Source organism: Triplophysa rosa, linkage group LG1 (assembly GCF_024868665.1).
Source record: "Triplophysa rosa linkage group LG1, Trosa_1v2, whole genome shotgun sequence".
Lineage (NCBI taxonomy): Eukaryota > Metazoa > Chordata > Actinopteri > Cypriniformes > Nemacheilidae > Triplophysa > Triplophysa rosa.
The window spans coordinates 12316059-12339533 of NC_079890.1; the positions used below are offsets into that span (position 1 = coordinate 12316059).

The 23475-nt window shown below is 38.8% G+C and overlaps 3 protein-coding genes across 3 annotated transcripts; 2 read left to right on the forward strand and 1 right to left on the reverse strand.

The window, feature by feature from the left end:
• The first annotated feature begins 275 nt into the window (after window positions 1–275).
• mrpl52 (mitochondrial ribosomal protein L52) lies at window positions 276–1553 on the forward strand. The gene is made up of 5 exons (XM_057340427.1): window positions 276–321; window positions 531–600; window positions 944–1011; window positions 1218–1282; window positions 1402–1553. The coding sequence occupies exons 1-5, from the start codon at window positions 288–290 to the stop codon at window positions 1546–1548; spliced, it is 384 nt and encodes a 127-aa protein (XP_057196410.1). The 5' UTR covers window positions 276–287; the 3' UTR covers window positions 1549–1553.
• Window positions 1554–6205: 4652 nt separating this feature from the next.
• On the reverse strand, window positions 6206–15788 carry mmp14a (matrix metallopeptidase 14a (membrane-inserted)). The gene is made up of 10 exons (XM_057333299.1): window positions 15245–15788; window positions 10319–10467; window positions 10060–10182; window positions 9200–9507; window positions 8916–9077; window positions 8700–8842; window positions 8473–8611; window positions 8238–8388; window positions 8001–8116; window positions 6206–7689 (listed from the first exon to the last, which is right to left on the reverse strand). The coding sequence occupies exons 1-10, from the start codon at window positions 15344–15346 to the stop codon at window positions 7358–7360; spliced, it is 1725 nt and encodes a 574-aa protein (XP_057189282.1). The 5' UTR covers window positions 15347–15788; the 3' UTR covers window positions 6206–7357.
• Window positions 15789–16293: 505 nt separating this feature from the next.
• lrp10 (low density lipoprotein receptor-related protein 10) lies at window positions 16294–22282 on the forward strand. The gene is made up of 9 exons (XM_057344694.1): window positions 16294–16369; window positions 16958–17140; window positions 17971–18109; window positions 18384–18574; window positions 18713–19185; window positions 19278–19708; window positions 19825–20019; window positions 20149–20278; window positions 20354–22282. Exons 2-9 carry the CDS (start codon window positions 17095–17097, stop codon window positions 20951–20953), a joined length of 2205 nt encoding a protein of 734 aa, XP_057200677.1. The 5' UTR covers window positions 16294–16369; window positions 16958–17094; the 3' UTR covers window positions 20954–22282.
• Window positions 22283–23475: the final 1193 nt, after the last annotated feature.

Below are 23475 nucleotides of genomic sequence, written 5' to 3' on the forward strand. Positions count from 1 at the left end.
AAATAGGTAAACACACAAATAAGAGTTATACATACCAAAACATGTACACAACAAGATTAAAATATATATAATTAAAATAATTAAAATATATGTTAGTTGTGTTAGATTTCTTTATGTTTACGTTTTGTTCTAATGTAAAGTTTTTGTTAGAATGCTGTTTTCAACAAGTACATTGCTGTATTTATGTGATCACAGCATCATCTACTGGTAGGAATAAGCCAAGACACCCTATACCAATGCAGAATCTTTATTTTGTCCCCTCGTACTTGCCGTAGGTATAATCCAAAATGGCAGCACCCTTGAGGTCGTTTTGCACCACAGGTGAGGCAGTGCATTCAACGTTTAGATTTTTCATTTTCGTACTATGTCTGAACTATGTATGAACTATATTTTGGTATTTCAGATAAGCATTAACATTACCTCAGTTATAAAAACATCATGCCACCAGCAAGCGTTCTCAGAAATTGTCGATATTGTCAGTACTCATGAAACGATAGGTTTGAGTAAACATTTTTGTCTTATGTTTACAGTTTTAAAGCAGACTACACGACAGTTTTCCTCGACATGTGTGACCTGTGCTGGAAACAAGTGGAGATTGGAGTGAGTTGAATTTTCACATTAACCAATTCTCTCTCTCTCTCTCTCTCTCTCTCTCTCTCTCTCTCTCTCTCTCTCTATATATTCAGGTTTTTTAAGGTACCCGTGGTAGATTCATTACTATTTGTATTGCTGTAATTTTAATATAAATACCATGGTTAAACTATGGCTATTACGGGTACTATTATATTACAAAAAAACCTGTGATTTAAACAATGGTTAGATTTTTTAATGGAAAACAATGCAGTTGCATTGTATTAACAACGCTTAAGTCCTTGAACATGCAATCAATGTTTTGATTTGTTGATATCTTTTGTGTTTGTATGTTGGATTTTTTTCTCTGTAGACATGGTTTAGCACGTAGTGGATCAGAGTATGGGCCATTAACAGATCTGCCTGACTGGTCCCATGCAGGTAACTATTTCTTTACAGACTCCTGACTGTTGTTTTATTTACAGCCTAACAATAGGGCGTTAACCCCAGATGTACTGTACTTGTCATTTCTGTTGTATGCAGCAGTTTAATGTGTTTCTGTCAGTACATCAATCAACAGTGTTTCTATGAATGTAAATGTGAGCACAGACAATGGTTTGTATGATTTGTTATGTTATGAATTTCAGATGGCAGGCCTGCACCCCCACTGAAAGGACAGATCCGCAGACAAAATCAAAGAGAGGAGTTTGCTGTAATACTCTGTTTTTACTGATCATTTGTTTTAGCCAATTAACTTTTCCCCTGATGTTTAATTTGCAATGGCTTCTTGCTGATCACTATTATTTCTTTATTTATACCTCTGTCCTGTAGAAAAGAGCAGTGTATCTCAATGCAGAGATGGATGAAGGGATGGACCAATGGCAGAAGAGGAAGAACAACGAGAGACAGAAAGAAGAGCACTTGAGATCTTTAATGCTGAAACCTAAAGGCAATTTATTATTAAAGAACAAGAAGTAAATGTGCTTGACAGTAGTTGAAGTGTGATTTCATTGTTTAAGGCTGATCATATACTGTATAAAACATTCCATATGCTGGGTAATTCCAGGGTGACTGCCATATCTCTCAGTGCAACAATCACAAATAACTTGTGCAACTTTGTTAGCAAGTAATTGAATTAGACCAGATGCAATGTAAGTCCAACTAAATAGTATGTCATGTTATCTTTTAGGTGCAGTTGTACTCAGGTGCTGAAATTTGACTATACATATAACTGTTTTCAGTGATACTACAGATTTAAATTATTATTTGATGCAATGGCATTACATCACAATTAAGTCAAACCCCTTTATTGTCATTCATCCATATACGCAAGTGCAACAGTAGGTGAAAATCTTGGGATCAGTTCAGTTCCGACCAACATAGTTCTGACAGTGGTGGGACAATAATTTACAATAGACTGATGTGATGTTTGTTAAATTATTAACTTTTAATCCATACAAATTCAAGGATTATTTACAACATTAATTTTTATTGTATACCCAAGCTTACATGGGGTCCATGTCGTCAGTACTTAAAACAGTTAAAAGCTACTTAAAGGGACAGTTCACCTATGAATAAAAATTCTCAAGTTGTTCCAAATCTGTAAATTTCTTTGAAGAACACAGAGAAAGATATTTGGAAGAGTGCTTGTAACCAAACATCTTGAACCCTATTGACTACCATGATAGGAAAAATTACAATGGTAATCAAAAGTGCGCCAGAACTGTTTGCTTTCCTACATTCTTCAAAATATCTCTGTGTTCATCAGAACAAAGACATTTATAAAGCAATTCTTTCATACTATGGTAGTCAATGGTGGTCAAGAACTGTTTGGTTACAAGCATTCTTCCAAATATCTTTCTCTGTGTTCATCAGAACAAAGACATTTATACCGATTTGGAAGAATTTGAGGGTGAGTAAATGATGAAAGAATTTTTATTTTGGTGAATTGTTCCTCTAATATAGCATAAAATACCCTTTTCATAATATGTCACTCCATTGGGTGGCAGTGTTTCTCTAACTCTCCTCCGCCTGGCAGACAATCTGACCTTCATTCTCCTGTGGTGGGATAAAGATTCCTGCACATACTATGCATAGAGAAATATTCTAGGTCCCAGTTTCCCCACATCTTTGTATTTTAATTTTACCTCAAATATCTTTTGTGGTCATCTGTTTTGTTTAATAAAAATGAGGTGTAATAAAATAATTCCTAAGGTAACAGTCATCCAGATGAGATGTTTCCATACTGTCTTATGCCTGAAAAAGTAATTAAGGGTGTTGCCATAGTAACTCTATTTCACATTAGCCGCAAAATGCCAATTTACTTTTTTAACTGAAGAAAAAATCTTGAAAATCAATCAGTATAACCATTTAATAACATACAGTCATTTATGTTGATGTCCCCATGAAATCAAAATGTACTCTTTTAACATTGGCAGAAAATCATTTAACCCCTCCCCTCTGTCATTTAAGAATTAACACTTTTCTAGATCCAATTATCATTATTTTATTATGAAATATTTTCTGCTTCACCTGGAAATATTTCATTATTTTATTATGAAATATTTTCTGCTTCACTTGGAAATATGTCACACTGCGCAATATCTGACCAACAGTTAAATGACCTTAACTGTACCATACATTTAGTTTATTAAGCTGAAATTGTGCTAAAACCACTGATGCTAATGCACTTTTTTCTGGGTTGCTCCAGTTGCTGTGCAGGACACAGGGATACCCCCGATATGATACAGGACAAACCGATTCAACAGTCAAGAGGTTGCTATTTTATTTACTATCTGGTAGTAGGAAGTGTGTAACTTACAGCAGGCTTTGAAATAGTCCTCTTATATTTATTCAATTGAACCCATGTGTCCACCATGCATTGTTTGTCTTGAAGTTTTCAAAATACATGTGGAGCTCACACATGATTGTTTGTCACTGCCTGACTCTTTCTTATAGTGACATCAAAGATACTGAAATTCAAATAGGCATTACAGAAAAACATAAAAGATAAAAATGTAGAAATGTAAAAAAAAGATCTCTCTCACTTTCTCAGAGACATACAGGTCTTCCTGCTGATTTCAGCAGCCTCTCTCCATAATTATGGCCCCAGTTGCTGAACTGCAGATTTTTTCCTCTGGTGTTTTACTGGACGCTGGATTAGGTTCAACATTTTTTTGTCTGCGCTATAAGACTGTTTTGTTTAAGATGTTGAAAGCTAACAAACACAATGGAAACCACACACACTTTAGTTTTTTCTCGCACCACCACTGAAGAAACTATTTTATTATTGTTACATAAATATGTTCTGTTAAACCTAATAAAACCCCTGTTTTCAGATGATTTCTGAGTTAGATTTTTATACAGTATATAGTTCTAAGTATGAAGACACAATCATTCTTGCTTTTGAGTTTCCTTTTTCTTTTCCTGGTCTTTCTTTCAATGGATTTTCACCAGCTGATGTTTCCCCATGTCCATTTCTATCTCACTCTGTCCCTCCTTTGTGTTGTTTTGGTTTTTCACAGAATGAGTTCCAGATGTTGCTTTGAGTGCACAAGGGGAAGAGAGTGAGCAGAGGACAGAAAGGTTTAAGGGGAGGAACTAAAGATGAAGTGATTATTCGGCCCTTTAACACACATACAAGAAGAAAAAAACAGAAGAAGAAGGTGTATATGGAGCGTGTGAGGATTGCAGATTTGGGAGCTAAAGTGTATATTGGACGGGATATGACGAAGTATATTAGTGTTTAGGCTTTCACAGGCTTTTGGATTAAGCAATAAACTTCTGGCTTTAGTACAGATGTAAGAAATTCAGAAAGCGTGAGGGCAAGTTTACACTGGGTATAAAGACTCAAACTGTACAATATTACACATATTAAAAAAAAGACAATAAACAATTAATTGAATCATGTGTTATGTAATAAACATTGTGCCAGGGGCAGTGTTAAATATACAGTTGAGTGAAAAATTGAATTAAAATTGATTAAAAAAAACTTGACCTAGTATGCCACAACTGACCAATCAAATTCAAGAATTCCAGAAGGTTCTTCCACGACTTCTCCAACTTCTCCGTCTGCTTTCTAGCTCCTCTCCTACCTTCTTCGGTCCTTCTTTTCATCTCTCAGGGAGACTATGCTGTATGTAGGTTACACAAAACACTGTAACACATACGCATAGTCTCAATTGCAAGCAGCTGTTCAGGCCAAGTCCTTTTCGCCAGCTCAGTGTGTGTATATGTGTGTGTGGGCGTATGTGTACTTTTTCCCTGGCCACCCCACCAGACAAAAACCAAGCACTGTGAAGATGACTGCCAGAGCTCTCCCACACCACCTTGGCCAGAACCAGACTTCCTGTCCTCAACTGTCCATCCTTAGGACTCAATGAATGCCTAAGGTCAAATGTATTAACATTATAATTATTACTTTAGATAATATATTACACATATTTATTCAGAAACCTGTCTGAACATGCTAATTGACGCTCCCACAAAATCAAAAACTGATGCTTTTGCAGACAAAGAAACCACAAGTGTTTCATTGGGTAGCGTGTCAGAGAGAGAGAGAGAGAGAGAAAACAAATGAAAGAAACAGAAATGTAATCATGAGGAATTAGACCCGTCATGTCATCCTTTAATATGATGCAGGCATCTGAACATACTCTGACCACAATACATGATGAAACTATGCCAATGCGAGGAGAAAAAGAAAAGGATTTAAAGGGGAGGGGGCTGGAAAAGCAGAGATGTTTGTGGTCAGGGTGTCATTTAAAAGCCTCATAAAAGACAATAATTTTGCTGTGTGGATAAATGGGGAGAGGGGAGGGAGTGGGAAGCGGAAATGGCAGAGGGCTGTTTTTCTCTCACTCAGCTGGAACAGTTTTAACACACTTTGAAAAAATGATGTTCCCTCTCTAACTAATAAGTATAGAAGCATGTCTCTCTTTTCTCTTGCTTTAATCTGAGTACAGACACATGCTGCCCTGCACTGTAAACAATAACTAGTGAGATTTACAAAATTTCTTGTTATGTGTGCACGTTTTTTTATGTGTGCACAATTTTCTTTAAAAACATTACAATATAATATGTAGTTTAAATAAAATGTACTTAAAATAACTGTGTGCAAAAGTTGCACAAATTAACACAAAAAATTAAGTAAGTTGTTTTTTACAGTGAGTTTTAAGGTTTTTCTTTAAGATAATAATAGGTTAATATTAGATTACTAAATAAGTTAACTTTAGATAATACACTTTTTTAAACCCATAAAACTATATATACACAACTGAGACTCTATCAATAGAAATATATAAATAAGGGTTAGGGATAGTTCATCCAAAGATGAAAATTCTGTCATTATTTACTCACGCTCATGTAATTTCATACCTGTATAAATTACTTTGTTTCGATGAACGCAAAGACAAACAGAACAAAAAAACTACTATGGTTGTGGAAGATGTCCCAGAACTGAAAATTGCTAACATTCGTCCAAATATTTTTCTGTGTGTTCATTGGAACAAAGAAATGTATACAGGTTTGAAACAACCTGAGGGTGAGTAAACAATGACAGATTTTTCATTTTTGGATAAACTATCCCTTTAACACATCACTTACTCGCAAGACTTTATTTCCAAGAAAATGGGAGTCATGTTAAAAAGGTGTTTATTTCATTTTCCTTTCCAGGTACAAAAAGTATAAAACAAGCAAAAATCTTTTACAATTATAATTATAAATATTATTACCATTATCATTGTTGACTAATTAAGAAACGTCCAATGGTGATGAAGTTCTATTACAGAAAACCCATAGCACCATTACTATTTATAAATAATTCTTTATTCTTTTCTTCTCTCACTAAAAATGAGACAATCTCTAAACCTGATTTTTAAAACCTGACGTTGGAAGCTAATTTGAAATAAGTCACATTCCGCCTGTGTCCAGCAGGACCTGAAATGACAATTTACAGACTACACATGGAGAACAATAATAACAATAACCATAGTTATAATAACAATGCAAATCATTAATGAAATATTATTAATCATAGTACAATGTAACAAACAATAGTATTTTGAGTTGGTCTGCTCTTTAGGTGTAATCAGAAACTGGCCTACTTTAAGAGCTGAGTCGACTTCTCTCTCCCTGAACTTTGACATTTAACCTTTGACCTTTCACATACAGCAGGTCTCTACAGTTGAGCCATACTTTGTGCATACACTGATCTGTGAAAGGTCAAAATCTATCCTTGTCTTTGGGAATAAAGGGTGCGAGGTGACAGTGGGACTTTAGAGGAACCGGAGGTTTTCATTGGATCTATGTGAAACGCAGGTTTACGATTTCATGAAGAAAATTCAAGTGATATGAAGAACAATTATTGTAAAGATGTCAATCAAACAGCCGCCTGGCTGGTGTCGAGTTAGGTTCTGGAGAGGGAGATTGTCAAAGAAGATAAAGGAGGGATTATATATAGGAAAGAAGACTAAAAAAGTGCATTTCACTGCAGTTTTAAAGGGTAACCATAGAAACAGAGAGGGGATGTCAGTTTGTATCTCCCTTTCCATGTTGTTTTTTGGTTTATTAATGGCAAAGACGTACAGGTAAATAAAAAAACGTACAATACACATCCTTTCCTTCATTTTGTCATCTCTACCCCTTGTGGACCTTTAAAAGTGACATTCGTTTTCACTCCACCCTAACACACAATATCTCCCATTCGACACCTCTCCCAAAGTCGTCTACTTTGTATCCCTTGTATTCCTTCTCCTTTTTCTCTTCCTTTCTGTGCCTTTGTCTGTCTTTAAACTTTATCGAGCAGAGAGCGGTGGCAGTAGAGGAGGCGTCGAGGGGTGCCGTAGCGGTGGAAGAAAAGCAGAGCTCCTAATGTGACAAGCACACAGGCCAGAAGAAAGAGAGGGATCACAATGGTTGCAGCCCTTCCCATGGCTCGACCCTCTGACTCATCCACCTCAATGATGATCACTTCCTCATTGGTCCCGCTTCGCTTCTTGGGCTCCTCCCCTTCACAGCCCATCCAATCAGTGAGAACTGATTTGGGATAGCCCGGCTCCACCTTCAGCTGTTGATTGTTAAACTTCCAGTACTTATTGGCTTTGTAGAAGTAAGTGTGGGCTGAAGAATTGAGATAAAGAGCAAAAAGTTATCTCAGTAAATGGTGTTTAACTGTAATACAATATAAATTTGGCAACCCCCCCAAAAAAATAGCAACTAGCTGCGACAAAGCAACTTATTCTTTATATCAGTGTGCAGCACCCATATTGTATCGTATTGTAGTTGCATATCAGCGGTTTTACGTTTTGAAAACTTTTTTATACTGTATGTTTAATATGTATTATCCCATATATAATTAAATTCCAAAAGGTGCTCAAGGCCTCAATGATGTGTTGCTGCATGAGCTATTAACATCTCAAACGTTCCTGTACCTCCGTCCTCACTCATGATGGCCCCTTTGATGTTATCTGGTACTCCTGTCCATACGCTGATGGGTTTGGGATAGTCCGCATCCACTGACCGGCTTTTGTCATTGAAACGGTAATACCTGAGATTCAGGCAGAATCGAGAGCAGCAGAGGAAGACAATAAAATAGAATGACAAGTTAACAAAAAAATCAAGAAAAACGATAAGATACTGACTAATGACAGGTGGCACTAAGATCGTACTTGGTTCCTCTAAAGAAGTAAGTGTTGCCAGTGGGCGTGTAGAAAACAGCTGCGTCCAGTTTGTCTCTAGGAAGCCCTGTGCCAAGCTCCTTGAAGGTTTTTGGATAACCTTCGTCCATTTTGGCCTCGCTAAACACCCAGTACTTGTCCCCTGGCGAAAAATAAACGTCATTATTTTTGATCAATGTGAGAAATACTGACTACAGTGAGGTGGAAATGCAAAAGATGGGCGCACCCTTGAAGAAAACAAATTTTCCATCAGAACGTTCATAGGCAGCATTGATAGAGGGAGGCAATCCCTTCCAGAAGTGTCCAATGGGCATGGGATACCCCTGTTGAGGTTTACCATCACGAATTCTCCAGAACCACTTCTCCTGTGAGAGAACATAGGTGTGTTAATATTGAAAACACAAAAATCACAATCACGAACATACTAAGAGTCAAAACAGAGAGATGGCACACCTTGAAGGCGAACATCTCTCCCCTCAGAATAGCAATGGTGTCAAAGTGTCCCTCACATATGTCGGGGCCAAATGAAGGGCGATCTGGTTTGGGAGTGGGAGGCCGAGGTGCCGGGGGTTGAGGGGGTTTAGCAGAGCCAGAGCCTGCCGAAAAAGCCACGGGTGAGTATTATCGTACATACAAATGATACGCAATATTAATTTTTCAACTGACTACCATATATTTGCTGAATTCCCCGTCTGTCATCATCAGGCAGAACAAAGTTCTCAGTGTCCATCCACTGGTAAAACGGAGCCATGATGGCAGAGGGATCTCCGGAGTGTTCCAAACCAAGAGCATGACCTAATTCATGCACTGCCACCAAAAACACATCATTGCCTGAATAAAAGGAAAAGAGAGACGATAATGAAATTACAAAACATGTCACAAAATGTACATGCACACATTAAAACTATAGTTTATTAAGCCAATTAACAAATTTTTGTCTACTCTTTGCTCACCTCCCTGGTCAACGTTGCCTGTTGTCCATGGCTCTGCTGCGTCGAAATGGGTATCACCTCCGATGCCGTGCCCGGGGAAGTACGCGTGGGCCAGGAAGCCCCCCTCGCCATCGAACGGGGTGCTGTCTTCATGAAAGCCTTCAGCGAAAAAGAGCATGATATCTGCATACTTGTCCACCTTGCCTTTGATTTGACTAAATGGAATTTCGCGTAACTTCAGGGGCGTCACAGCCTCCCAGACCTTAAACGCCTTCCTGATGGCCTCATGTGTGGCCTTTTCACCAACTTTGGGTGTGTAGTTCTGAATACTGAGAAAATGAAGAGACATAAATTAGTTATAGGTAAGCTTTATTGGGGCAGTTGTGGCCTAATGGTTAGAGAGTCGGACTCGTGACCAGCAGGTTGCCGGTTCGATTCCCATGGCCGGCGGGTAACAACTGAGGTGCCCTTGAGCAAGGCACCTTACCCCTACTTGCTCCCTGGGCACTGCAGTGATAGCTGCCCACTGCTCCGGGGGTACGTGTGTTCACTACTCTCTGGATGGGTTAAATGCAGAGGTCACATTTCGTTGCCTTGTACCTTCGTACATGTGCAATGACAATAAATTGAATCTAAATCTAAAAAAAAAAATCTAAACTCTAGTGTGCCTTTAAAAAACGTTTTAAATAGTATGAGATCTGGTAAGTCCCTCTTATTTTGAAAAAGCTGACGGGTTCCTGTTTTTATTTTGGGTTTGATATTCTTTCATTTTTTCCCATTAAGGTTTTGAAGAAGTTTATTAACATTCTCAGAATCAATGATTCACTGGAATTTTATATGCAATGATGTTAAATAAACGTTCACTCTACATTTCTCCATACCTGAACGTGATCTCTCTTTTGTCCCATTTTAGCCCCTGGATGACGTAGCGTTTCTTTCTTAGGTTGCTCTTCAGTTCAGAGCCAAATTTATCGGGAACACCACACCTTGGCCGCTTCATTGCCCTGGCAACAACACATCCATTCTAGACATTAATCCCCACTCGACTATTAACATCATCCTCAGGTCAGTGTTTTAGCAGTTTTAGACAATATAATGTATAGAAGAGTTTTATCCAGTTCAGAGGTGAGCAAGACTTACGTGATAGTAGCCTGGTCCATAGATCCGGTCACGGTGAGGCCGTAGAACTTCTGCATGGCCGATATTGCGGAAGTGATGGATTTTGGAGAACGGATAGCCTGAGCCCGAACATCACCAGGAGGGAGATACCCATACTGCTGGAGCCACACCTGACAGAACAAATGCTTCATTAACACACAAAACATACTGACAAGTTTCTCATCATCATTACAATGAACTCAAAGTCAACACAAATTAATGTAATACTGTACATACACACAGACAGCGTTCTTTAGAAAATCTCTCCACTTTTGTCAAAGCATGAAACAGCACAAATTTCGCTGCTGTCATTGGTGCTTAGGTGACCTCAGGGAAATTAAGGTCGGTCTGAAGTTTTTTTGTGTGCGCACTGTCCCAAATGTCTCAGCTCAGCATCAAATCATCATGACATGCTGCTGTCTGAGTTCATAAAAATGAAACTAAACACAAAACTGCCAAAATCAACACACATTAGTGCAGAACTGCAGTGTAAACATAAGATGTGTGTGTGTATGTGCTCGAGACATGGTTACACTTTTCTGGGAAAGAGTGTGCGTGTGTCCGAGAATTGTGTCTGTCTTTATAACCCACCCAAACTTTGAAGGAAAAAAACTGCTGGCAAAGCTGGTTTTGTCTTCAAAGGAAATTGTGATATAAATAAACGTTTTTATTTGTAATTAAAAAGGTTTCTTTTAGTTGCAGGATTAGTATTTAGTCATTTGTTTTATTTGGTCAGTGGAGGTAAATGGGTGTGACATCATCACTGGTCTGAAAGGTGTGTGGGAGGAAGACAGCCAGACTGACTGAATTCAATCAGTTTCTCTGCTCTCTCACTCCTTCTGCCTTACAAAAATAAACACAGATCACGAAAGTACACAAGTAAAATGAGAACCAACAAAGAATAAAATAAATAAAATCTAAAAATGTAAACACAGCTAGACATACAGTAATTCCAGTTTAATTATATCTCTTCAGAAGGTTTCCTCTTCATAAAGTTCTTTAATTGTTGTGTGAAAGAGAGAACTGAGAGTAGTTAATGCCTGCACTAATTATAGACATTTGACACACACTCAAACAAACAAACGTCTAGTTAAACTAGAATGTTATTGTGTTTTTTCTATTAAGTATCTCAGAAAAAGAAATTATAGCATTTTAATTTCAGTTGAACTCAAACAAAGCCTTCTACTGTCTTTCTTAAGCAGAAAGTTTCCTCTGTGTGGGAGGAAAAATTCCCATCTATTTCTAAGTGTTATATTTATTTCTGGAGAATTGACGGTGAATGTGTATGTTACAGTGATGTTTTAGTTAAAGGGATAGTTCACCTAAAAATTATAATTCTGTCATCATGTACTTACCCTCTTGTCATTTCAAACCTGTATGACTTTTGCAAAACACAAAATTATATATTTTGAAGAATGTTGGTAACCGAACAATTGTGGTATCCATTGACTTGCATTGGTTTGTGTCCACAATAGAAGTGAATGGGAACCGCCATTGTTCGGTTACCAGTATTCTTACAAATATCTTCTTTTTTTGTTCTGCAGAAGATAGTCATACAGGTGTGAAATAATGACAGAATTATCATTTTGGGTGAACTGTCCCTTTAAGTTACAGCACATTATTATAGTGTTTTAGCTGTGCAGGTGTTTGTGGCCTAATCGCTGAACACAAAGGTTACAGGTTCAGAGTCACTGTGGTCTAAACAGAGTGAGTAAATGTCTGATTTGAAGGATCAGACAGCCAGTGTCTCCATTTTAACCACAAAGAGTGTCAGCAAAAATTACAAGCAGTTTGTCGGTAATCCATGTGACCTCAGAACTCAAACTGCTTTTCTCCTCCCAGTCTTTCTCTCTCTTTTCCCTTTTAAAACCTTTAGGATATATTGAGCAGGATTGGTTTAGCATTGCTGCTACAGAAATAAATCAGGAAAAGAAGGCCAGAGAATGATGGCAGATGATGCTACAGATTTACGGTGGTTGAAAATAAAGCCTCACCAGTGTTCATATAGCAACACAGCTTAACTTGTACTAACTCTATGCTGATCACACCTCATAAAATAGACACTGCCTTTTCACATGCTTTAATGTCTCCATTAGCATCGCGGCACTCCACCGATCAGGAAATCCAACCCAGAGGCAATTTCACAGGTCTGTATATAGTAAATCATTTGGAGCTTCACACTGGGCCATTCACATTGTAGATTTTCCAGAGGGAGTGGTCTACATTGGCCATATCGGTTGAAAAAGTATAAATATGGATCATGTATAGTGTAGTGTTAACCTGGTCACCCCTGCTCCGTATTTCTCTATCCTTCCCACAGTTCCTCCTTCTTCATAAGTGCTCTCTGTGTGTGGTGGCTCCACTGTGGTGACGCACCCCAATTTTGTACAAACACTTTCTAACCTCCTTCCCTCTCTCTCTCTCATACTCCCTCTGAAGGCACTTTTCTTTCTTCCTACAAGCTTCGGGTCTCTGACTACTGCCAGAAATCCCAGAATGCTCTACAGCCCTGGAACTCCCAGCGGTGGACGTCAAAGGTCCTATTTAGAACCCCTCGGCAGTTCCCCTAACTGAGGAAGAGCGAGCGACTGTGTGGCCTTGCGTCAGCGTTTACCATGCACAGACAGGTAGCCTTTAATAAGTTTACTGACTCTCAGTCTGTCTGGGAAAGCGTTGAGTAATAATCAAGGCCAAAGCTGCCGTTAAACACAGGGCTGAGAACAGTTTCTTTACTGGGATCTTCAACACTAGCTATTAACTCTGTGATAGTGACTGACCTGTGAGCAGCAAGGGTTCTGAGAATCATTACGTGCTATGACTTCACTGCCACAGATGACAGCAAGGTTAGCACACACTACAACACATACAGAAACACTAAATTCAACCTTTCAAGATTCTGGGACTGAATACTTAAGGTATTTTGCAACAGGCCACTTTCTGGGATGGCTGTTTCTAAGAAACATAATGTCATTGGTCTTGCGGTGTTTCGCAAGTGACCTCAGAAGACAACAGGATGAGTAAATGATGACAGAATTTTCATTTTGAAGGGGAACTATTCTATTAAAACACAACAGCAGTACAACTCACTGATAGTTCATCTGCAGAAACGATTGCTTTCAGCAAGCTTTCCAGACTAAGAAAAAAGAGCATTTATGATTTTTACAGCTCCCCCTATGGTATTAAAAGAGAAAGATTGTAGAGAGAGAGCGAGAGAGAGAGAGAGAGAGAGAGAGAGAGAGAGAGAGAGAGAATGTCAAAAAAAAATTAAAACAAACCCTGAGTGAGAATCCTAGAGATTTAAATGTTACAAAATATTACAACAAAGAAAATGAGAAAAAGAAGAAAAAGGAGGGCAGAGGTGAGTTTGTGCACGACAGAAGGACTGAGTCAGTCGTTCCCCTTGGTCTGTGCCAATGGAAAAAACTGAACGTTTTAGACATTAGCGCCCGAGTCTCACTGAGCATCTGCATGTGTAGAATCAGATCACTGACCCATTTTACTGAACACCAGAACTAATACCAGGATAACAGACTATAAATCAGCAGAAAGTGATGGTCTATTGCAGCAGTTCCAGATGATTACATGTCATTCATGTACACTTCAGAACGACAATACACTTTTTGAACAATCAAGACAAGCAAACATTGCATAAAGATTTTCAAAATGTTTGAAATTCTTTAAAAGTATGATTTCCTCAACATGAAACATTACATTGATATTTCATGCAAATTGTATAATGAAAAGAAAGTTTAAAAAAAATTCAGCAGAGTCTCAGAAGATGCTTTGACATCTGTAATGCTACTTAAACAAATACATCATCTCTCGGCTGAAGGGGGGGGGTTGGTTTGGGGGGGTCGTGGTGCAATACCCAGCTGTTTTCCATAAGGAATATGGCTGAACTGTTTTTTCTCTTTTTCTTGCATTTTTAGGGACATTATTTAAAACAACAGCACCTGTAACAACAGCAAAAGCTGAAAAATATACTGCCGTTGTTGCAGACTCAAAATAAGTCGAATAAATACTAAAAATAATATATTTTGTTTGTAAAAAAGCTAAAGTAAAAATTCCCTAATGTCTTAAGGATTAATACAAAAAACATTGGAAAAACAAAAGGTGCAACTTATTATATAAGTTAAAATAAAACTGATTTGTCTGTTTTGCATCTTTATTGTGACCTTTCCCTTTTGATCACGCAACTCTCACGAGACATGAATCCTGAAGAATGTCATACGTTTAAAAAACCTTAGAAAGTTTTGTTGGAATCTGCATAGCTACATTTTTTCCACACTAGCCTTGGTTACATCTGTCAACCATCTCAGAAATGTGAAGGAGTGTGAGACATAGGAATGAGGAGATAAAAAAGATTATTAGAACCTCCCTCTGATTCTGTTTTCTTTCTGTATGCTTTTAAGATTCCCTGGCTTGAGTTTGTGACAAAGACACCAAAGAGTTCTTCTTACCCCATCATTCATGTGTAGGCCTATATCTGACCTCAGGGTAGACTACAGTATAAACAAAGCTGGTGTACTGTAAATGTATTACCCACCGTTAAGTCAAAGCACTGGACACAATGGCTAAATGTCAATCTGGTGATGTTGTATTGCTGTAGATGCTGAACACACACACTGAATTATGACCTTAATAACTAACAATCTCTGGCTAAATGTGGCTTCAAAACTTGGATGCACTGCCTCAATCCTGTTCTGTTTACACTGACATATATATATATATATATATAGTCTGAATCTTCATCTGACACTCATCTGTTCAATTTCTGAGTGTATTATTAACCGATGAGGCAGTTTTTAAAGGAAATCTTGACACGTAGAAACATCAGTATATTTGTGACGCACAGACAGACACGCGATGCACACAATTGAAAAAAAAAAACAGTCGGTCGGTCTTTACCTCTGGTCTGACGTTCTTGTCACTTGTCCCACTTTGTACCAGAAATACGCTTGTGAGGGCGAGCGTCAGTAGCCGCGGTAACGTCTGTAGTCTCGGTAACATTCCTGCGCGAAATTACAGAGTCCAAAAACGCTGGAAATGTGCTCAAGAACTCCGTCCTTAACTTTTCTCCTCAAGGTTTTCCCCGATAGATTATCCTGAGTCAAATCATTCCAATGGTACAGAAAATTCTCAGAACTTTGAATTGAAATAATTAAAAGATACCCACAACTATTAAGCAAGCACAACTATGATTTCAAAATCTTAAAAAAAAACTGTACCGTAAAAGATTCAACTAACACAGGAAAAATGCAATCTTGCGGTCTCGAAAAACACTGCGGAAGTGAACTTATATCTGCGCATTCAGTTGTTTCCCATCTTGCATTGCTTTTTTCTTTTGTTCTCTTCAGATCTTTCCACAGGCAGTTTTCAGTTTCAGATAGAGACGTGGTTGTATTTTACATCCCCTATGGTAATCTGACTGCACTAACCGACCATCTAACTGGGAGGAGTTAAAAGAGGATCGACCCTGCAGATGTGCATTTTCCCCCATTCAGGTATGGTGAAATAGGGTGCCGGAGCACTTTTGCATTTGTTTTACGTCAGACCAATAAATTCAACTTTATAACTTATAACATAATAAACCAGGTAGACTTTCTTAGTCGTTTTAATGCAGTCAGCTCTGTTAAAACACTTTTTGATGAGTTGGTTCAGACAAGGAATTGCATACAACATCTGCATATGACTTCTTAAGTATTGTTTCAAAGCATCCCAGGTGGACGAGAGACTTTAAAATCCCCATAATCATATTTGTGGTATTTTTTAGTTTTGATAAGTTTGCGTTTTAAAAATAGTACAAATAAATAATGGCGTAAACTTTGTATGAGGACTTAAATGAGATGGAAGTTCCATGCCAAATTTGTGGATAAAGTGATACCTGACGACCTCTAGTGCTTGTACGCACACATTACAAGCAGTAGGCATTGCGTCACTGTAACGTAATGGGAGGTGCCTTTTGTCCCACCTACGAAACAGACCTTGCGGAAGTGGTTAGGAGCGAATGTCAACAAGAAAGACGAAGAAAAGGTATGCTAAAGAGAAAGTCATTAAATACTATGGGTTAAAACGAAACAATCTGATTTTGATTACTTTATATCACGACATTGGGACCCATTGTGAATGATAAGAAACCCAGGTAGGGTTAAATAGCGAAAGTCAGGCAAGTAAGAGGCTAGTTAACGTTAGTCAAGTCGGAAATGAAACTTTCTGAACAATGCTTCAGTTTAGTAGCTGCGATCAGGCCTGCTACTAACTTTGACGGTCCACGCGCAAGACTGTTCTCTTAGAATATGTGTTTTACATAAAAATATGAACTGTTACCGAATAGTTTGAGTAACGTAACGTTATATGAAGATTATAGCGATTTGCACCTCGAGGAGGTGCGTCACTGTTGGGGAAGAGAGCGAGACAGGAAACTGTTTAGACTAAATCCAGACTGAACCTTTTTGCGTAATTGGCTGTTTTAATAGTTCGTATGTTTACTGTGGTCTTCATGTTTCTGATATAATCTTTTTTTGGCATCAGAGACAAGCTACACTACACTGCACTGTTCTCTGTGATTCATTATTTTGTCCTTAATGGTATTTACCCTCTTTATTTTTTTTATCTTTACAGCTAAACACTTCCAACAAGCCACATCGGTGACGAAGACGTAATAATGACAAGCTGATGGATTTATCGACCATATTGTTTTAATACATTTTGTTTTAGTTTGTGTTTTATGAGACAGTGACAGTCATTAGTTTGTTAGAATGGTTTCCGAAAGCCTTTGCGTCCTTGGTCTTTTGATTTTATCAGGTGAGATATCATTGTTTTTCCTTTCAAATAATGACTTATCAAAGGTTACTTAAAGTCCCAATGAAATCAACATGTCAGTTTTTGTCTTTTGGTTTGAATATGTTGGCCTTAAGCATATCAATAAAATAGTGTGGTCCAAACATTCATCAAATTCACATTTAGATGAAACAAGCATTTAACACTTACAGTCTCTCACATCCACCAAAATGAATCAACAATTTTTATGACATCATTCTGTACTTCAGCTTCGTAGCTAATTTTCTGACCAATCAAAAGCTCTCTAGAATATAGGGAATCTAGCTTCCACCCAGTTATTGGCTATTTTAAAAGGGCAGGAGACACTCATTATGTCACTATGTTTTAGTGTTGATCAAGCCTTAATTTTTGCCATTGCTTGTATATGCCATTTATCTTTTATATGCTGACTCTTCAAAATGTTTTCTCCCACAAAGTTCCCAGCACTCTGGAGCTGACCTCCAGTACTGGCGAGAGAGAACTCAACACAATTTACTGTACTTATAATTTCTCTACTTAACATTCTTAGTCCACTGTCCATTACAAAACAAACATTAGCAAAGACATAGAAAATCTAAATGATCAGTTAGTTAAGTAATGTCATCCAACATCATTTATTGGTAAATCAGCCCCAAGGTCCCAAGATGTGTTCTTGCTGGTCATATTGGTATATTATGTTGGTGTGTGTCAACTTTATATCATATCATACACTTTTAGGTTTTATAAAACCTAAAAAAATATAAAAAATAATCTTTAAAGTAAAATATAGAATATAGCAAATCATTTTTTAAAATAATGATTACTGTCTGTTTCAGCTCATTGTGATCATATGCCCAAAATACTACAAACCAGACAAGGAGAGATTCACAACTCTGCCCATCATGCCCGGTCATCCCACCCACTCAACTGCAGTTGGCTGATAACCTCACCAGTTGGGGAGCGTGTCATCATAAGGTAACAGCCGTCGCATCTTTTATTCGTTGATTTTTATGATCTTTGAAACAGCAGAATAACTTAGCTTAACTTTTAAGTTACTTTTAGATATTTCCTGAAATTGTGCCGATACTTACAAATTGAACTTGTAAAATATAAGGTCTAAGATCTAGTGGTGAGAAAATGTGTAGCAGATGCTTTTTTGTTAACAGGGTGAGATTGCTTTGATCTTTACGTTGTCTCTTTTTCAATCACCTACCATTTCCTTTTGCCTCCCTCTTTTTTTTTAAAAAAGTTTTTCCCAGTTTAGCATCAAGTGTGGGCGGGAGTGGGTGTCCGTAGCTCCTCTCACCGGCAGGCCCGTAAAACTCTGTGGTTCCCAGCCGCCTGCACCATTTGAAGTGACAGGAGGAAACATAACAGTGACGCACCACTTCTCCCCTCATTTTTATCCAATGTCTGGGTTCTACCTTTATTATATTAAAGGTACAAAAGAACAATCACAGTTCTTGCTTTTTATGTTGCATGACATGTTTATAAACATATCTGAAATGTTTCGGGATTTTAGCTGAAGAGTTCAATTGTGTTTTTTCCATCCCTGTTCTCTATCCTCCACTTCTCCAGACTCAGGTCCCTGTTTTCCAGGCGAGTTTGAATGTTACAGTGAGCGTTGTCTCCCGGCATCATGGCGTTGTAATGGGCGGGTTGAATGCCTTGGGGAGGGGGATGAACTTGGCTCTGACGAGGACGGATGCGATGAGATCAGCCCTGAACCTCACATAGACTATCCTCTCTCTTCCCTCGATACCACCACCACTACTATGCCAATCTTTTTATCCAACACTGATCTGCCATCACCTAAAGAACCAGACTTTCCCTTGTTGTCCCAAGGAGGGCCATGTGGGGGGTACTTGGATGCATTTTATGGGTCATTTACTCCCCCTGTACTAACGGGACGTCCCTTGGAGTGTGTGTGGACGGTTGACCCCCAGGATTCACGACCGCTCAAACTAGAGCTTCAGCAGTTGGAACTTAGTCCTGGAGACAAGATTATAATTACAGACCATCCCCATGGTGCTGGAAAAGTCATTAAAACGGTCAGTTCTACTGTTTGTAAATACGTGTGCATGTGCAAGAATGTAAAATTTGAAACTAAGTATGGCTAATTTTAATTCCCTTACTGTTTTAGATCAACTATGTGTCCAATAACAAAGCAGTAGAGGTGGAATCCCACACTGGCTTTCTTTCCCTGATCTACCATACGCTGCCTACGTCGGAAGGGCGGGGTTTTAATGCAACCTATAGGATCACGGATTACTGCTTCCCGTGGGAGGGGCTTTGTGGGGGATCGATGGGAGGCTGTTACACCCAGAAGCAGCGGTGTGATGGGCATTGGGACTGTCCTGAAACGGGCCTGGATGAGGAGGGCTGTGGCGGCTGCCCGGCTGGGCACTTCCTTTGTGGGGTGGGCGGCATGCAGAAAGCAGGCCACCAGCTGAGCCGGCCGGTCTGCTTCTCCATCCATGAACGCTGCAATTACCAGCTCAACTGTGCAGATGGAAGTGATGAGAAGGAGTGTACCATCTGTCAACATGGGACATTTCACTGTGACAGTGACAGGTTTGTATGCACTTGTGTGTTTTGATTTTGTCCATTATAAAAGGAATGGTCAGTCGTAGACATTGATTTGATTTTTGTCAGCTGTATGATTGGTTGTTGCTGAATTGTTTAAACAGGTGTGTGTTTGAGAGCTGGCGCTGTGACGGACAGGTGGACTGTAAGGACGGTACGGATGAGCTAAACTGCACCGTGACTCTGCCCCGGAAGGTGATAACTGCAGCTACAGTCGGAAGCTTAGTTTGCGGACTACTGCTGGTCATTGCGATGGGTTGTACATGCAAACTGTATTCGCTGCGCACTCGAGAGTACAGGTAAAATCGTCAGCCCTTCTTCATACCATTAGATGTAACTGTACAATAATATTTAAATTTCTTAATAAAGCTACAAGATTACATTTTAGCTTACTGATCGCATTTCTGTCTATTCTTTTGTTCCCTCAGCTTATTTGCACCAATCACTCGGCAGGAAGCAGAACTCATTCAGCAGCAGGCCCCGCCCTCTTATGGTCAACTGATTGCTCAGGGCATCATTCCACCAGTGGAAGACTTCCCTACTGAAAACCCCAATGAGGTGAGATTCCCACCCTCTTTCATTATTACCTGCTTGTGGCTTCTGCATTTTGTTATAACAAATTTTTTTTGTTAGACTGTCTCACTGTCTCTGAGAGGAATACTACAGCTTCTCAGGCAAGACAATGCCGCCTCACCACGGCGAAGACGCAGGCCACGGTTTGTTCGCAGAGCAGTCCGTCGCCTGCGAAGGTGGGGCTTAATTCCCCGTCCCGCCCCCAGGTCAACACAGACCACGGCTTCTGCCTCTCAACAGACGGAGGCTGCTTCATCTGGCTCGGAGGCCAATCAGTCAAGTCCTGGAGTCTCCTCAGTGGCAACAGAAACGACAACTCGGCCTTTGCCTCTAAAACTGTTTTTATCCCAACAGACAGAAACGGCACAGGAGCAAGCCGAGGCTCCTCCTCTTTCCCCGCCTCCTCCTGTCCAGCCAGTTGCTACTCATGAAACACAACTGACACCGCCTATCACCGCCCCCCCGAGCAGCCCCTCTCTGGCATCACTCTTCCACACGCTGGGGCGGAGCATCTCTCGTTTTAGACCGTCCTCGTCCCCTACATCTCATCCTCTATCTGTATCCCCCTCTTTTTCCTCCTCTTCCTCAGAAGATGAAGTGCTGCTGATCCCTCTCTCTGATGACACAACCTCTGAAGATGATGTGCCCATGCTTTCATGAGATATATGCGTTAATTCTTCTGATTTCTGTTTTTTTAGTTTCATTTTTTTCCCTCCACTCCGATTTTCCCTCACTCAGCACGCGAGCGTCATCGTGTTTGCTTCTTGTGCTGGCTTGGTGCCTTATCTTGTATTATTTCATCTTTCTCCTCACATGAAAGAACAAGTATTTAATTACTTGGTCTGAATATTTGACAAGTGACGTGTTTTTTGTGTGTACAGTAAGAGCCACAATTGTGAAAATGTCCTCAGAACTTTAGTAAAACCAACATGTGAGGAGATTTTAGGTGGTCTTAAAGATTACAAAAGGCTTACGTGAGGGTCAGGGGATAAAAATATCTTTAGCCAGGTATAAGATGTACTCACTAATGTAGTGAAACAAATCAAACAAGTTTGTGTGTGTGCTGTGCACTTATGAGTGTTATGTATATTAGAAGAAAAATTTGCACAAAAAATCTTCCCCCAGCTGGATTAGAAGATGTTCCTCTGTTTAAATCTTTGCCGATTACAAATCTCAAAACATGTTAGCTTTGCTTTTTATTTCTGCAGACTTCATTTGAGATGGCTGTGTAATGTGCATACATTTGATTTTACCTCATACTGCTACAGGCCACATATTTTCTTGTGCGTGTTTCCGAGAAGTGCCTTTTATTGAGCTTCCTTTATATCATTAGACAGTATGTGACTGCGTATGTGCTTGCACGTAGGGCCAAACACACCAATACACTTGCACAAATGTTTACACGGATGTAAAATTCACCCTCGCTATGTAAATGGTAGTGCATGGCAACTGTGGCAATAATTTAATACTAAAGAACCGCGTGTGTGTGTGTGTGTGTGTGTGTGTGTGTGTGTGAGAGAGACTAAACTAGGTTTCACTCATACTTCATGTGTGTGTACCACCCAACTGAATGACATCACGATAACTTGAATGAGTCTTTTAAAAATGAAAAATATAGATTTAATATTTCAGGTTCCTTTGTAAATGGAAGACCAGTCGTAGTGCCATATCTCAAGTCACCTGTTATGATCTCTCCTTTCACTCCTCCTGTTACCCTGTTGATTGTAGTTTTACATGTATGTTTTAAACTCGCATCTGCTTGAATGGTGATTGTAATAGAAAGTGGTGAGTAGTTGTTATCTTAGATGAACTGGTGATAGTAAGATGAATTTTACTGTATATATTTGCTGAACCAGCTGGAAATCCACAAAGATTAAAATGATTTGCACTTTTAAGCTTTTCTTGTGTGATTGTGATGTCAGTTTGTGATGTCAGTTTAATTATTCCTTGTAAAATTTGCAGTTTCCTAAACTAGATGGATCTTAAAGTGAAAAGATGTGTTCACTCTTTACATAGATTAAAAACTAAATAAGATTTAACACAGGTTTATATGCCATGGTAAGTAGGTGACATTTCCTCCTAAGGTTAAAATGGAAGCCAGGTGTCATTAATACTCCTGAAACCATATGGAGTGAATGTGCTATTAGCACATCAAAGCTTGCATTGTCAATGATGAGTTTCTTTACTGAGGAGGGAGTACATGATCATTCACAGGAGAAATACCACAATGAAAACTGAAGAGAGAGCTGAAGCATATTTGATCGTGTTACATGACTCGCCATCTCATGATACAGGATAGAAAGGCGATTCTGTGCTGGTAAGAAATCTGTAAAAGTAAAAATCAGTACATGTTTAAGGTTGTCACTTTCAGATTTAATTTACTAATGCATTTGTTCAAAAGTTATTTCTTAACATGGTTAATGCACAATGGACTGACATGAACAGTAAGAAAATAGCAATGAATGCAGGAAAACTAAAGCTCATTGCTAGTCTATGTTAGCTAATGCATTTACTGGATTAAATGGAACCTTTTATTCTTTACGAATAATGATTTTGTTATGAAGATGTTATTACATATTAATTACACTACTAATATAATGTCATTTTTGTAAAATATTTGTAAACATTTCTGGCAAATAATAAATAATTCTTTCTGTTATTTTGATGGTCTACTACTAGATGATGTCTTTCCTGCATTGTGTTTGTATTGGCATATTACTGTTGCCATGGTTTCCCTCTTGGGGGAAGTGTATCTTTGACAATGTTCAAACATCAATCAAAGTTGTATCCTCACTGAATCAACACAACTTGGCTCATCGGTCTTCGGGTGAAACTGCACTCAGCTATCAAAAGCCTCAGCGATCTAAAAGAGATAGAGATGAGGAATCACTTGATCTACAACCAATCAGGATCAAGACGTGGATTCCAAAAGAAAACTTCCAAAAAGAGAGATTAATGGCAACAGTTCATGAAGCTGTGAGCAAAGTATCCAGTTTACTGTCAGGTGTGTGATTTCTTAAATACATACTCAATGCAAAGCAATCTTTGTTTGCAAGTTCTATTATTTGTTGGTAGTGAGAGGAGTTCCAGACAGACTGCTGCTGAACAGAGACATGAACAAATACTACAAATTCATCTGGAGAAACAGCAGCACTCTTAACTTTATGAAGAATGTTTTTCTC

What these genes read in the sequence shown, in the direction of transcription:
- mrpl52 (XM_057340427.1), top strand. Translation starts at nt 288, where the DNA reads ATGGCAGCACCCTTGAGGTCGTTTTGCACCACAG. An exon ending in GAGGTCGTTTTGCACCACAG is followed by an intron (nt 322 to 530) that starts GTGAGGCAGTGC and finishes TTATGTTTACAG; the next exon opens with TTTTAAAGCAGACTACACGA. An exon ending in ATCAAAGAGAGGAGTTTGCT is followed by an intron (nt 1,283 to 1,401) that starts GTAATACTCTGT and finishes TCTGTCCTGTAG; the next exon opens with AAAAGAGCAGTGTATCTCAA.
- mmp14a (XM_057333299.1), bottom strand. Translation starts at nt 15,346, where the DNA reads ATGTTACCGAGACTACAGACGTTACCGCGGCTACTGACGCTCGCCCTC. An exon ending in AGGCAACGTTGACCAGGGAG is followed by an intron (nt 9,078 to 9,199) that starts GTGAGCAAAGAG and finishes CCTTTTATTCAG; the next exon opens with GCAATGATGTGTTTTTGGTG. An exon ending in CATCATGAGTGAGGACGGAG is followed by an intron (nt 7,690 to 8,000) that starts GTACAGGAACGT and finishes TCAATTCTTCAG; the next exon opens with CCCACACTTACTTCTACAAA.
- lrp10 (XM_057344694.1), top strand. Translation starts at nt 17,095, where the DNA reads ATGGTTTCCGAAAGCCTTTGCGTCCTTGGTCTTTTGATTTTATCAG. An exon ending in GGGGAGCGTGTCATCATAAG is followed by an intron (nt 18,110 to 18,383) that starts GTAACAGCCGTC and finishes TTTTTAAAAAAG; the next exon opens with TTTTTCCCAGTTTAGCATCA. An exon ending in CTGCGCACTCGAGAGTACAG is followed by an intron (nt 20,020 to 20,148) that starts GTAAAATCGTCA and finishes TTGTTCCCTCAG; the next exon opens with CTTATTTGCACCAATCACTC.